The sequence below is a fragment of the Hemicordylus capensis genome, chromosome 4 (genome assembly GCF_027244095.1).
Source record: "Hemicordylus capensis ecotype Gifberg chromosome 4, rHemCap1.1.pri, whole genome shotgun sequence".
Classification (NCBI taxonomy): Eukaryota; Metazoa; Chordata; class Lepidosauria; order Squamata; family Cordylidae; genus Hemicordylus; species Hemicordylus capensis.
Genome location: NC_069660.1, coordinates 72,390,308 through 72,404,437, shown reverse-complemented (window position 1 = coordinate 72,404,437; position 14,130 = coordinate 72,390,308). Strand labels below are relative to the sequence as shown.

Genomic DNA, 14,130 nt, shown 5'->3' with positions numbered 1-14,130 from the left:
TTCCTAGGTATAATAACCTGAAAAGCATTAATTACAACTTTGAATAGCTGAGCTTGCCTAATATTCCATTGGCACCCATGCAATTCATTGTTACTAATGAATTTTATGAAACAATGCTAGACATCAAGACTAACATTACAGATGTGCAGCTGTGTGCATTCCAGACAACTGCTGCGCTGTTGCTTGAGCAGGGGGAAGAAGGGGTCATTTTTGCCAGTCTTCCCTTCCCTCTCGAGCCCACTGTGCATCACCAAATTATGTCCCTGAGGCTTGAGATGGAAGGGAAGATTGGCAAATGTTTCCCCTTCCCCTGCTCATGCAACTGCATAGCGGTAGTTCTAGAGAATACACTACTGCATGTGCACAATGCTAGTCCAGATGTCAGCCAATGATGTTTTAGAAATGGAAATTTTTCTAATGGGAATAATAAAGTTTGGGAATTTTTTTCTGGAAAACCTTCTACTCCACATCTCTGCCTGCAGTAAGGGCGGTTGTTGTTTTTAAACTAAGGCAATCAATCAACTTTATTACTGTCAAAGACCAGCACAGAATATAATACAGATACAGTAAAATAAAAGATCATATGACAATAAAATCATATTACATTAAAATTGTTATAATCTGAATTATCATGAAATAGCTACAACTAAATTACTAAAAATTAATATGCTGCAGACTATAAAGTTATAATTTATACATTATAAAATACAACTCTAAAAATTGTGGGGAGACTAATAAAATAAAATAGAGATAAAGCAAGGGTAAATATATAGGTATTCTTAATTACATACAACTATCTATAGAAGTAAAACACTTAAAAGGTATAAAATATAAGGCAAAATAGCTAAAACTAGCTGGGCCGGGCGCACAGCACCTATCGCTGCCCCACCCATGCTGTCACCGTTTTGTCACCCGCCCATTGCAGCCTCCTTCTTCCCCTGCCCGCCTGTTGCTGCCTCCTTTTCCCCGTCCCTGTCCATCCCCGCCGCCGCCTCCTACCCATCGCCTCTGCTGTTTTCACGGCGCCACACCCCACCCCTCCAGCTCGCCACTGCCACTGCCGCCGAACTTTCATGAGAGCTGCCACACATGGGATTAGCCATGGGTATGCCTTAGAGAATTAAATATATAGCTAGCTGTGAAGTAACGCAACTAACTGAAACAGAGCAAACATGTAAAATAGTCAGTAGTAAAATCTGCTACTCAGGTTATGGGCTGGCAGTCAGGGTCTGGCGGATCTTGCACACATTCCACACAGAACCTGGCAGCATTGTACGTGAAGGTCCGATTTTCATCTGAGAGCAGCATCTTGGTGTGTCTTGACTAGAGTGACCAGGGTATTGGAGAAGTAGGGGGAGTATGAGCTTGTCTTGGCTGTCTTTATAAAAGGGGCAAAAGAGGAGTACATGTTCAATGGTTTCCCCCTCCCCAGAGTTACAGGGGCAAAGTCATTCTGTGAATGTGATCTTCCTGTATTTGCCTTCCAGAACAGCAGAAGGGAGGGCATGACAACAGGCAAGGCTGAATGTCCTTCTGTGGTTTGGTATTTCCAACTATGTCAAATATGCAGTGGGGGAGATAGTGAATCTAAGACTGTTCAAAGCCAGGGACCCTACTTAGATTTGCCCAGCGTTCCATGTCCAGGGTCCTTTATTTGATGGCCCTTTTCACCTTGTCACAGCCCATAGCAAGCAGGAGGGATGGGGAGAAGCCCAGTAGCACCACTTCGTTGTAAACTGCCTGTTCCCAAGAGGATTGGAAATTGTCCTGCAGAGTTAGCGGGGCCAGGCCCCATGGGCAAAGGGCTAGGTTGAGCCAGTGGTTGATAACAGTGAGTCATCCAAACGTTGGCCTCAACTTTTATCATACCAGTTTCCAAACGTAGAGTGGCATTGGAGATACAGCAAGGCACTTGTAGGGCCGCTCTTCGGAATTTAGATTCCTAAACAAGATTGGAAGGGGATCCTGGGTGGGCGCCATAGAGTAATTGTGCCAGCGGCTTGGCCTCCTATAGTTTGAGCACTGCAGGTATGTAATGGCTGCCTCTAGTCCGAAGGAACCTCAAGCTCCTCTGTGCTGCTAGGGCAATGTGGTCACAGTGGGCCTTTCTTGAGCCAGAGGCATGAAGGACCACCCCCAGGTATGTAAAACAGGTGACCTGCTCAATTCTGTGTCCGTCAATATTCCAGTGTCGGGTCCTAGGTCTTCTGGTGAAGGCCATGACCTTATTTTTTGGGTAGTTTATTTCAAGTTGTTCACTCTTGCAGTATTGTGACAGTGTTGGCAGCGCCCTTAGGGCCTATAGGGGTCCTCGAAAGGATTGCCTCATCGTCAGCATAGAGTAGGATAGAGATTATTCTTTTGGCCAATTTGGGAGGGTGGAAGTCAGGGTTATTAAGGCAGGTCTTAAACCAGGGCAAGTTTTAATGGAAGATGAGATGTTTGTGTATGTTAATTACAATTGCATTCTTTGTGATTGGTGCAAAATGATGAGATTTTCTACTACCCTTTAGGATCAAATTAATTGGATTAAGACATCAATTATTGGAAGTTAAAAATGTTCCATTTTAGTTTTGTAGAAAACTCTTTCAAAGCAGAAATTGTTTAACTATTCCTATTTTAAAAATGGAAACAAATCAACTTTGTGGTGATTCTCTTTAGCGGGAGGAGAGTAACTGGCCCTCTCCACCCATAGCACAGTACCTCCAGTGACTGTTGCTGGTGTCTATCTTATGTTTCTTTTTAGATTGTGAGCCCTTTGGGGACAGGGATCCATCTTATTTATTTGTTATTTCTCTATGCAAACCGCCCTGAGCCATTTTTGGAAGGGTGGTATAGAAATCGAATTAATAAACTAACTAACTAACTAACTTGATAGCTGGCCATCAACAAATCAGTCAATGTAGCGTACCTGAATTTTGAGATAATTTAATTTCATATAATTTTTTGTAGAACTGAAATTGATTATATCCAAATCTTCCAACTTAATATTTCTTTTTCTTTCACACTGGTCTGATAGTTTTATCCCATTTCCTGCCTGTGCTACATAGCTGATGATGAGCATTTGTGACACACTGCAAAACCTTTGCTAAACATTGTGGCTTGTACTTGTGCTACTTTCCCTGTCTTCCGAACCCTGAATAAACCACCAGATTTCTATTTGTCAATCCTTGTGAAAGAACAGGGCATAAAAGAAGTTCATATCAGAGTATCTGCCATTTTGCTAATTCCACAAAATGTATACTTGTGGCAGAGAGTGAGCGAGCGTAATCTTGGGTATCCCAGTTTCAGGATTAGACGTGGCCTATACAATGAAGTGGCCATGTGTTACTGCATGCATTTGGAATTGTTATAAAAGTCTCTCAGGTTACTCTTCTCATGAGGGCAAGCCCTTTGTGTTGCTTGTAGGAGCTCAGTCCATTCTCATTGGTGCATATGTTTAGGATAGGCAGCTTCTGCTGAGGAACAGAGCTTCTGTATCTTTATGCACAATTCAGATACACAGACTCTGTGGAAATGCTCAACTGACAGAGACTCAGCATTTTCAGGGCTCTACTAAGCACGCTCACTCTCTTCTCTTCCTCCCCCCCACCTTCATTCGACTGCTCTGATAGATCAAAGGCTCTCTGTCTTGGTTATATGCTGTGTGGCCACTGAGGACAAGAGATCAGGACTGTGAGCTGTGCTGGCTGCAAGCAAGGCTAAAGCTGGGATTGGGCTGCTTATGCAAGACCCTAGAGAATCCCGGAAGGCCTGTGCTACAGGGTTGAAAATAATGTGTTTTGATTTTTTCATTTTGTCTTCCAGCAGCCATTAGGGAATAAGCAGCTGGCATTCCAACAACAGCTACTGCAGATGCAGCAGCTGCAGCAGCAGCACCTGTTAAACCTCCAGCGACAAGGGCTGGTCAGTTTACAGCCAGGACAAGGCACCGTTCCTCTGCAGACCCTTCCACAAGGTAATGCACATACGCTTCCTTGCTCTTTAAGTGCTGTAGGGGGTAATCCATCCACCCAGAGCAGCAATTGGCGTAGCCAGTTTGATGTTAATTTTAAAGGCTTGTTGTTTTCTGTGCAATTTGGGCCTAACATTTGGCATGCTTCTGGTTTTTGCTGTAGAACAGGCATCAGTTAGGCATTATTCATCCAGAATGTACTGTATCTGATCTAGTGTCCATTCAGGGAATGCCTGGAGCTGAGCTGCCGATGTTAATGGAAGAGGGCTGGGGCCTAATATTGCATATTTGCTTTTGATACTGAACAGAGTAATTGTTGATCAGCAGAGGCTCCTGTATGCTTCTGCTGCTGCAGCACTCTCTCTGTCTTTTTTTTTCCTGAAGGAGGGTGGTACACACGAAGTAGTTTGGATGTATGGAGAAATCTTATGCCCCCTCTCTGGCAAAGAGGCAAGAAATGCAGCAGAAACAGCTCAGACACTGAGCATAGATCATGCTAAATGAGGTTCTTCAGCATTTTGAGGTCCACTATCATGAATGTGTAAATCCAGCTGTGATAGTGCTTGTGGGGGTGGGTAGCAGTCTGAAAGCAGTACTTGGACACTCCTGTTGTTTATCTCCTTCCCTCTACCTTGCTTACCACAGAAAAAGTGGCTGAGTACTGCTTTTGTCCCTCCTGCTTCCACCACCTGTCCAAGCCTGTTTGGTTCTGTACTGAAATACTCTTGGACTCTATATTTAGTATAGAAAACCAGAAAAACTCTCTCCATTGGGATTTGAATGCAACATCTGGATTCATCTGACCCTGATGATCAAAATCTAGCCAGTCTTCTCCTCTGGGGAAGGACTGGCTGAATGCATATATGGAACGGATAGTTAATTTTTAAGAGTTGTCATTTGCCTCCTGAAAAGCAGTGCGATCATCTCACTAGGTAAATCAAGAGCAGAATGCATGTATTATGCATTGGCTAGCATGAAATGCATAATTACAGTATATTCAATCAGGTAGATGTATCTGATTAGCACAAAAAAAGAGGACAAGCAATACTGGAACTGGTCTGTACATCTCTTACTTAACACATGGGTCTTTCCAGCCTCACAGTTCCCCCCTCAGGAATATTGTATTCCAATTTGTGGGGACAAACAATTAAATCAATATATGAGAAAAGCCAGCATGCTAATTTGGTTAAAATTCCAACCTAGCAAAAAGTGGAAAGTGCTGAGTCAGGACAATTTCTTAGGCCCATTTCATGCTGCATGCTGGGTCTTCTGTTGGTGTACCATTCACCCTGCTGCCCAACAGAGCCCCTAAATGAGCTGACTGACTTGATTGCATAGTTGGTGTCAGAGTCTCCTAGACTGATTGTTCTGGGGAACTTTATTGTTCACTTTGAACCAACATGTCAGAATCAGCTCAAGAGTTCATAGTAGCCATGACAACAATGAGCGTATCCCAAGTGACCTTGGGACCAACACACATTGCTGGTCACGCTCCTCATTTGGTTTTTGCTCTGATCAGGATGGTGTTCCATGGGTGGGGACTCCTGTGATTTCCCCATTGTCATGGACAGGCCACCATCTGGTTGTTGGATTCACAGCCACAAGCCTCCTCAGCGGGGTTAGGGTTAGGTCCTAACCACAGGGTTGAAAGACCTATTAGGATGGTCTGCCTGAAAAGGCAATTGGATCCAATAGGATTCCAAGAAGGCTTGGAAGACTTTAAGGTTGGTTCTGCCAGTGATTATGTTGATGTTCTGGTTCAGACCTGGAATAATGAACATACTAGGGAGATAGACAAAAATGCCCCTAAGGACCCTCCGCAGCTCATTTCTAAATTATCCCCTTGGTATATGTAAGAAAAGACATCTAATGGCACAGCGGGGAAATGCTTGACTAACAAGCAGAAGGTTGCAGGTTCAAATTATCACTGGTACTATATCAGGCAGCAGCGATATAGGAAGATGTTGAAAGGCATCATCTGATACTGCACGGGAGGAAGCAATTGTAAGCCCCTCCTGTATTCTACCAAAAGAAAACCACAGGGCTCTGTGGGTGCCAGGAGTCAAAATCGACTTGACAGCACACTTTACTTTATATAGAAGAACTACGGGGGCTGAAGCGGCAAGGTAAATTATTATTATTATCACATTTATATCCCACTCTTCCTCCAAGGAGCCCAGAGCGGTGTACTACATACTTAAGTTTTTCTTTCACAACAGCCCTGTGAAGTAGGCTAGGCTGAGAGAGAAGTGACTGGCCCAGAGTCACCCAGCTAGCATCATGGCTGAATGGGGATTTAAACTCGGGTTTCCCCGGTCCTAGTCCAGCACTCTAACCACTACACCACACTGGTTCTGGCAAATGGCCAGAGCGCGATTGGAGAAAGACTTGATTCAAATCAGACAGATTATAACACAGAACATATTTGAAGATCTATAATTGTGTTGATATTTTAATTGTGTTTTCGGATTGTAAACCACCCAGGGACTTACATATGGGGTAGTAAGTAGTATGTTTATTGCATAAAAAAATGTGACAGACAGATAGATAAAACAATACCTTTTCTAAAAGTAAAGTAGATTGCATGTGGTGATGCTGCATGCGTGTATTTTTCAGCCTACCATGTGAAACCCTGAGCCATTTTGGAAGGGCGGTATATAATCTAATAAATAATAAATAATAATAATAATAAAAAGAAATAACATCTATAGTTGCCAGAGTCCTTCAAAAGTTGCAAACCCTGTTGCAGAATGGCATTTAACATACTGTCAGAAAACAAAACAGATCCCCTTTCTCACACATCTGGCAAGCGGATTCCAAATTGCTTCTGCCTAAGAAACAAACTGACAGTCTTCATAAGAATGCTCCTAGTGTTGGGTATGACTAGTAACTTCATGGGTCAAATGGTTTTGAACAGGCTCAGAGGCATTTTGATTTTCTGTGTGTACTTCCCTAAATGACCATTACAGATGTACTGTATGCTGGTATATGATTTCCACATACGCCGCCCCCACCCGCCCCCAAAAGACATTCAGTAAGGTGCACAAATTCTAAATTAGTTTGGAATTGAGGAATTGAGGTCCAAACTAGATGGGGCAAACTCATTTCTTTAACTAATTCAGGATGTTTTAGTCCTCCCTTACTTTTTGCAGAATCCATGAAGTGCCTTACAATCCAATAATAAAACATTGCAGGATAATAATAAAATAATAATATATGTACTAAAACAGATGAAACAGCAGCACAAAAATGAAACCAGGAACTTGTAAAAGCTGTGATGCCCATTAAAACCACAAGTAAATAGGATGCTCTTAGAGTCAAACTGCAGATGAGGTGGACTGCTTTATAATAAGAAATAAGTTTAACCAGCCCCTCCTCTCTATCAAATATAACCACAGAGACCAAATTATGGTTGGGACTGGAAAATGGAAAGATAGCCCTCTCCGTCTATATGTTACTACTTAAAATTGTGCCCCAAGTTGCTGCTCAGCTTCAGAGGGGCAATTTTATGTGGAAAAACAGTGTGAGAGGCGAGGGCTAGTCCTCCCCTTCCTGTGTGCTGCAGTACCAGTCAGAACAAGGAAAATGCTGTCCTCTTAGGTACCCTTGTTCCAGACTGTTTAGAGTTTAAATGTAAGAATCAGTACCTTGAATGGTCCCTGGAAACAAACTGGCAGCCAAAGAAGCTCTTTCACAATTGCAGAAATTTGACCATTCTGGCAGCCTCCAGTCAGCAGGATGTCTTCCATATTCTGAACTGGTTGAAGCTTCCAAATATTTTTCAAGGGCAGCCTCTTGTACAAGACATTGCAGTAACTGAGCCTGAACGTTACCACAGCAGCTTTGGGGGAAGAGTAATTTTGATTGGGGAAATGGTGCAGGGAAAGGTTTAATGCCCGTCTATCCCATCACCATGATCCCATTCCAGTTCTCCTCCCACCCCAAATGCTTTTAATTAAAAACAAAACAATACATGGGAGATCCTATTATGGATAACCTGACATCCTTTCTAGTTGCACAGCAAGACTTAGATTTAAAAGATCCCAGGCCACTTGCACATGTTACAGCTGACAGTAGTAGTTTTTCTCAGTCTTATACAGGGTCATGGATGCAGCAGAGAACCATACTGCTGATTAGCCTGTCACATCCCAGATGTTCTAGGCAGGTAAAAAAAATGTCAAACCAAACAAATTTAGTAAGTGAGATAACTAGAGAGTCACTTGTGATGTTCATTCTAAATGTTTGATTACATATCTCTGACTTAGTATCCCACCTACTTTATGTAGAAGTGGTGCAGTAACTAGCCTCTGCATCAGAGAAGGATAGAAGATAGATGGTGGTGCACTGAAGGGCTGCTGGCCAGTTTCTGGGAGGCCACCTAGTGTTGGGATGCTTGCAGAGAATGCTGGGGTAGATAAGGTTTGGTTTGATCCAGCTGGCACCTCTTAAGCAATAATGCATATTCAAGACCTCTTAACTCATATTAGTTACCGGTAAGTATTAATTGCTAAGAGATGCTTAGTGTGCACTTTTGCATTGTAGATGTAAAAGCCATTAGTAGACTACGGAGGTTCTAGCTTTAAAAGCATGTGTGTGGTGAGGGGAATATACTAAAGGCACAACCAAAGCCAGCGTATGACTGCTCTGTGTCGCAGGAAGGTATTAAGCCCTGTGAGCTGTGCAGGTGCCATTATGCAAATATTCATGAGGTGATATATCCGTTGGTTGGAGACTAATATAAATTGTCTCTTTTTCATAGCTTAACTGATTACTCTTTCACAAACTTTGAGAATTTGTGATTCTTGAATTTTTTTTTTCTTTTCCACTTCTCCATCCTGCTCTCTCCCTACAACACATGTGAAGCTGTTTGTCCCTCAGACCTTCAGCAGCTGTGGAAAGAGGTTACTGCTACTCAGCCTGTAGAAGACAGTATCAAGCAAGAGGGACTTGACCTCACCACCAACACATCCAATTCTACCTCGTTTTCGGCCGCCAAGGTCTCTCCTCCAATTTCCCATCACCCCCTCCCCAATGGACAGAACGCCATGCTTGCACAAAGGAGGGACAGGTAGAAGCTGATGGGCCTTTATTTGCACCTTGTAAATATAGAATGGATAATTTTGTAAAGATGTATAACTTAACTTACATGAGGCCTTGTGGTCCACTGTGTAGAATTGAACATGATGGCTGAGATTGTCTTAGAGTCTTCTCCTACATCTTTTGTTCATACAGTATTTATGGCCTTGTACTTGGTTTGTGCTGCAGTTTGGCACTGGGTCATCATACGAGGTGTGGGGTCAAATGTGTGATGGGAACCTGCTTTCAGTTGGAGTTGATTAGACTACAAGGAAGTGGCAGTGGGGAAATTTGCCCCCTCTTACTTAGGCCCAATGAATTACAACATAGGGCCCAGTTAATAAGTTATGTGTTATTACATGGTAGCCATTGGAAAATTGAACCATATGGATGTCTTTCCACATTTTAGTGTAAAATTAGTGGGCCTGGGTGCAGAGCATCTGTGCCTCTAGTTGGGCCCAGCCATTCCCCCACCCAACACTGCCATGCCCGGCTTTCTGGCTGACTGAGCGGCTGCTCCCCCCGCCCGCCACCATCCCCCCGGGCCAGACTGTCCCACTGCTGCCGGCCAGGCTAGGCTGTCCCGCCGCTGCTTCCTCCATGTGGCTGGGCCAGGGCCTGCTGCTGCCTCACCCTGGCGGGCGAGCCAGGACCAGGCTGTCCTGCCACCGCCTCCCACCTCCTCTTCCCGGCTGGCGGGGCATCGCCCGCCATCTGCCCACCTCTTCCAGCCAGTAGGGCTTCACCTGCCAGCCCTCCACCTCCTGGCCACCACCATTATTTCTCTCTGCTTCAGTGCAGGAACTCTCTTGCGCTAGTACTTGATTGCTCCCCTCACCACCTGCCCTCACCTCAGAGATCTCCCCACCCTTACCTGAGCTGCACTCCTCCTCCTCCATTCCATTGCTGCTACCTATTGGCCAAGCTGCAGCTCCAGAGACCTCCCCACCCTCACCCAAGCTCTGCTCCTCCCCACAGGAGCAGCAGAAGTGGTTGACTGGGCCATTCCTTGCTGCTGCCACCACCATGGCCACTCATTCCCCTCAGGCCTCTGACAGGCCTGGGCCCACCCCTTGCCTGCATTCCTCCCTCTGACAATGGCCTCAGTAGCCCCAAACAGCAGCAGTGGTTGACTGGGCCCTTCCTTGCTGCCAGTGCTGCCATGGCCACTCATTCCATTCAGGCTCCTGACGGAACATCTTCCAACCAGTAACAGTTGCATTCCAACTGACCATCACAGGCTCCTCCTCCTTATCTGCATATGGAATCCCCACTGCCCAATCACCATGGTGCCACAGGCTCCTTCTCCCTATCTGCATATGGAATCTCCACTGCCCAATCAGGTGCTTCAGCAGGGGCATGGCTTGCCACATCCCCATGCATCCCCCACGCATCCCCCGGTCTGTCTACAGGAATTAATAATATAGATAGATGGCTCTCCTTGTATTGTGATTACATTGACCACATTGGCTCACCACCTTCTTCTTTTATTGGTACAGTAGTATGGACACAGCCTTCATTTTTCAGTTTACCCACCTCTCACCAGCTACAGGGGAAAGACTTAAATGCTGTATTTGTGGGTAGTGTCCAGACTAATGCTATTCATTTCTATTTAGACATTCTAGCACATAGATAGGAAACTAAAGATACTGCAGAAAGGTTGAGATCTTTTCCCTTGTCATGAGTCCCACACTCGTGATGAAGGCAGCTGTGCTAAGAGCACAATCAGTAGGTTCCTGCTAGCCTTGTGGACTAGCAGAAACAAGCAAGAAACCTCACATAGATCTAGACTGCAGAGGTAGGAAGCACTGCATCAATGACTCCAATATGAGAAGTTAGAGCCACTTGGGAGTACTGTTAGAGCACATCTGCACAGGAACTTCTTCTTCTCTCTTTTTGATAGTTTTACGCCAGGTGGAAGTCGGGAAAGTTCTATTTTTAAAAAGCAGCTACAATGTAGTACAGAAGAATTCTGTGCCATGATTGTGTCATGTACCATTGTGTCATGTATCGCTATCACTTTATTGTTTAAACTGAAGTAAAACTTCAGAATCTCATTTATTCACATGAGGGATGTGCACGAACCTCGATTCGTGCAGCTTCCTGCTGCATGCAGCTTCCTGTTTCATCAGCACTGCCCTCGAGAACATGGCACCTGCATATGTGTGGATGCCATGTTCATGTCAGTGTTGCGTGCAGGTTCTTGGGGGCAGTGCCATCTCAGCAGGAAGCTGCATGCAGTAGCAGAGAGCAGGTAAGGACCTGCTCTCCTTAAAAAAAATGTTTTGTTTAAGATCCCACTCAACATTTCTCTCCCTACAGTGCTGAATCAGTGCACGAACCTCAGTTTGTGCACGTCTCTAATTCACATTTCTATCAAAGTAAAAAGGACAACAACCATTCACCGTTAGTTGACAGCTTTGCTGTTAATCATGTATGGGTTGCAGAGATGTTGAGAGCATTTGGCCAGGGAAATTTGAATGCTTGTAAATACAGGCTTGCTTCAAGCAAGCAAGGAAGACCTGCGCGCTTCTTAGATCAACCACTCTCAAAGGCTCCAATAAGGTGCTGCTGCCACCACCTCTCCATTTCGCTTTGCCAAAGGCAAAATGCTTGCTTTTTGGTTCTTGAAAAGGGAAGATGAGAGCCATGTGCATTTCCAGGCCTTCAGCAGCATCTTTTTTCCAAAGGGAAAATGGGGACTGAGACTATCATTTCCAGCATCCCTGATGAGAAACTGGTATGTATGTATGTATGTATGTATGTATTTAACATATTTCTATACTGCCCAAAACTTACATCTCTGGGTGGTATACAATTAAAATCATTTAAACATTAAATCAATTAAACTATTAAAATCATTAACATTAAAATCATTTAAAACCCAATATTAAAATATTAAAACTATAAATCTAACTAAAAGCCTGTGTGAATAAATATGTCTTCAGTGCCTTTTTAAAAGTTACCAGAGATGGAGATTTATGTCTTTTCTTCCAGGGGAAAGGCTTTGGCTTTGGGCTTTTCCCTGGCAAAAGTGATGCATATTGTATCAGTTTCACACCAGGAAGGCCAGGAGTGGGGAAAGATGTCCCTGAGACCCTAGGCAGCAGCAGGGCCAGTGCATTCAAGACTTTGAGAGTAGTCGATTCAATCACTTTCAAAAGACTTTAGGATTTGCAAGCTTTGGCTTGGAGTGTGTGCAAAAGCTTGCCCCACATTTTAGCTGCTGTAAGTAGAAATCCAGCTACTTTGGAGGCAATCTTCATGTGTTTACCATTTGCTTGAAGGAAACAGTATGGTTGGCATGTCCATGAAAGCACTCTGAATTAAAATTGGCCCTAAAATATTGCTTCTCAAAAATTGATATTAAAAACATGAAAGTGTCTTTGTTATTCCTCAGTAGTTACTGTTATGACTCCAATTTTGAGTGTAACTCAGTGTGTCTTTCATATTAAACTGGGATTTATTTACAGCATTGTATGGTGAAAATATTTGTTTAAAATATTTATCCTCTACCTTTCAATCATAATTCACAACAATTAAAGACAATGCCATTAATATTAAAGTATAATAAGAATAGTGGCAGAGTGTCACTTCAGTGCGGATGCTATTTTTAGCAGCCACACGCCCTGTCTGTGCTCAGTATCATAGCGCAGACACAGTTTGGAGAAGGACAGAGTCAATGCACAGGCCCTGCACTTCCATCAGTGGGACTCTGCCTAGTGTGTCTGCCTGTACTTTGAATTACTGACCAGATATATCCCATCCTATCAATACCAATCAAGAGCCTTACAGCTATGAGCTAAAACAGTTGAAGTTTCTGATCAATCTTCATAGCCAACTTTCCATATACAGCATTGCAGTAATCTAACCTGCATGTTGTCAGATCACATTTTCCCAAGAAGGACTTCAGCTGGCATATCAACTAAACTTGGTTAAAGATGCATTGTGTCACTGCTGATCCTTGGGCATTCATCTGCAAAACTACATCTAAGAGATGAACCAATACGAGCAAGATCATTCTGTTGGCCTCTATGTGCAATTTTGGTTCTAGCATCTTGGAGTCATGAAGCCCATGCTAACCATACTAGATGGATGCAGGTGGGAGCAAAATGGCTCAGTTAAGTCTTATGGTGACTGGATGACACGTGAGCATATCCAGTACGCCATGTGGGTGAGCCTTTTGACCATGAGTAAATGTACTATATAATGTGTAACTGATCCAGGGCTTTCCTTGGTAGCTTTAGCAGGCAGGACTAGGTCTGCCTTTCAACAGCTCTATTGTAATTTTTTGTGTCCCCCCTGCCTATCCCTTTTCACAGCTCTTCTCATGAGGAGACCTCTGGCTCCCACCCTCTGTATGGACATGGAGAGTGCAAGTGGCCTGGTTGTGAAACCCTCTGTGAGGACTTGGGACAGTTTGTCAAGTAAGTGACCCCATTCTGCATAAAGCTGCTACATTCTTTTTGGCTCAAACTATACTTTTTTCCTTTTGCTTCCTCACTGAAAGTCACACTGGAGACCTCACATTCTCTCTCACATACACTCACACCCCTTTACATGTCCTTAGATTATTTGAATTTGTGCAGGAAATCCATACAATCTGTCAAAGGACAACAGTAAATAGGTTTGGGTATCTTGGTACTTCAGAAAATAGACTTGATCTCTGTGGAGTAGATGCCTGGCAATTATTTTCCAGGCCTAGACCCTCCCAGCAGTGTTCCCTCTAAGAGGGATTCCCAGATGTTGTTGACTACAACTCCCATAATCCCCAAGGAAAAGCCATTGCAGCTGGGGATTCTGGTAGCTGTAGTCAACAGCATCTGATAATCCCTCTTAGAGGGAAAAAGTGCCCCCCAGCCCTGCTAGAACTGGAGTTAAGACATTTCTGGCCTTGTGACATTTAGAAAATTTGTTCCCAGCACTTGTGCCTCTATTCCCATTCTGTAAAATGGAGCTAAGTTCCTCTCCCATTCTTTGAGTTAGAGCTCGGGAGGATGTCAAAAAGCTGTCAGGCACCATGAGGCATATGGGAAGAATAAGAGTGGAGGTTGCAGGAAAGAATGTGCTAGAGGAGAGAAGGCTGAGCGGGACCTAGA

At 43.9% G+C, this 14,130-nt stretch overlaps 1 protein-coding gene across 6 annotated transcripts in view; it reads left to right on the top strand.

The window, feature by feature from the left end:
• Positions 1-14,130, top strand: part of FOXP4 (forkhead box P4) — a 222,889-nt gene that overhangs the window by 170,347 nt on the left and 38,412 nt on the right. For all 6 annotated transcript variants that reach the window (XM_053244009.1, XM_053244007.1, XM_053244011.1 and 3 more), the window contains 3 exons: positions 3,808-3,958; positions 8,819-9,023; positions 13,354-13,458. In XM_053244009.1, coding sequence (XP_053099984.1) covers positions 3,808-3,958; positions 8,819-9,023; positions 13,354-13,458 — 461 coding nt within the window. The remainder of the gene's footprint in view (positions 1-3,807; positions 3,959-8,818; positions 9,024-13,353; positions 13,459-14,130) is intronic.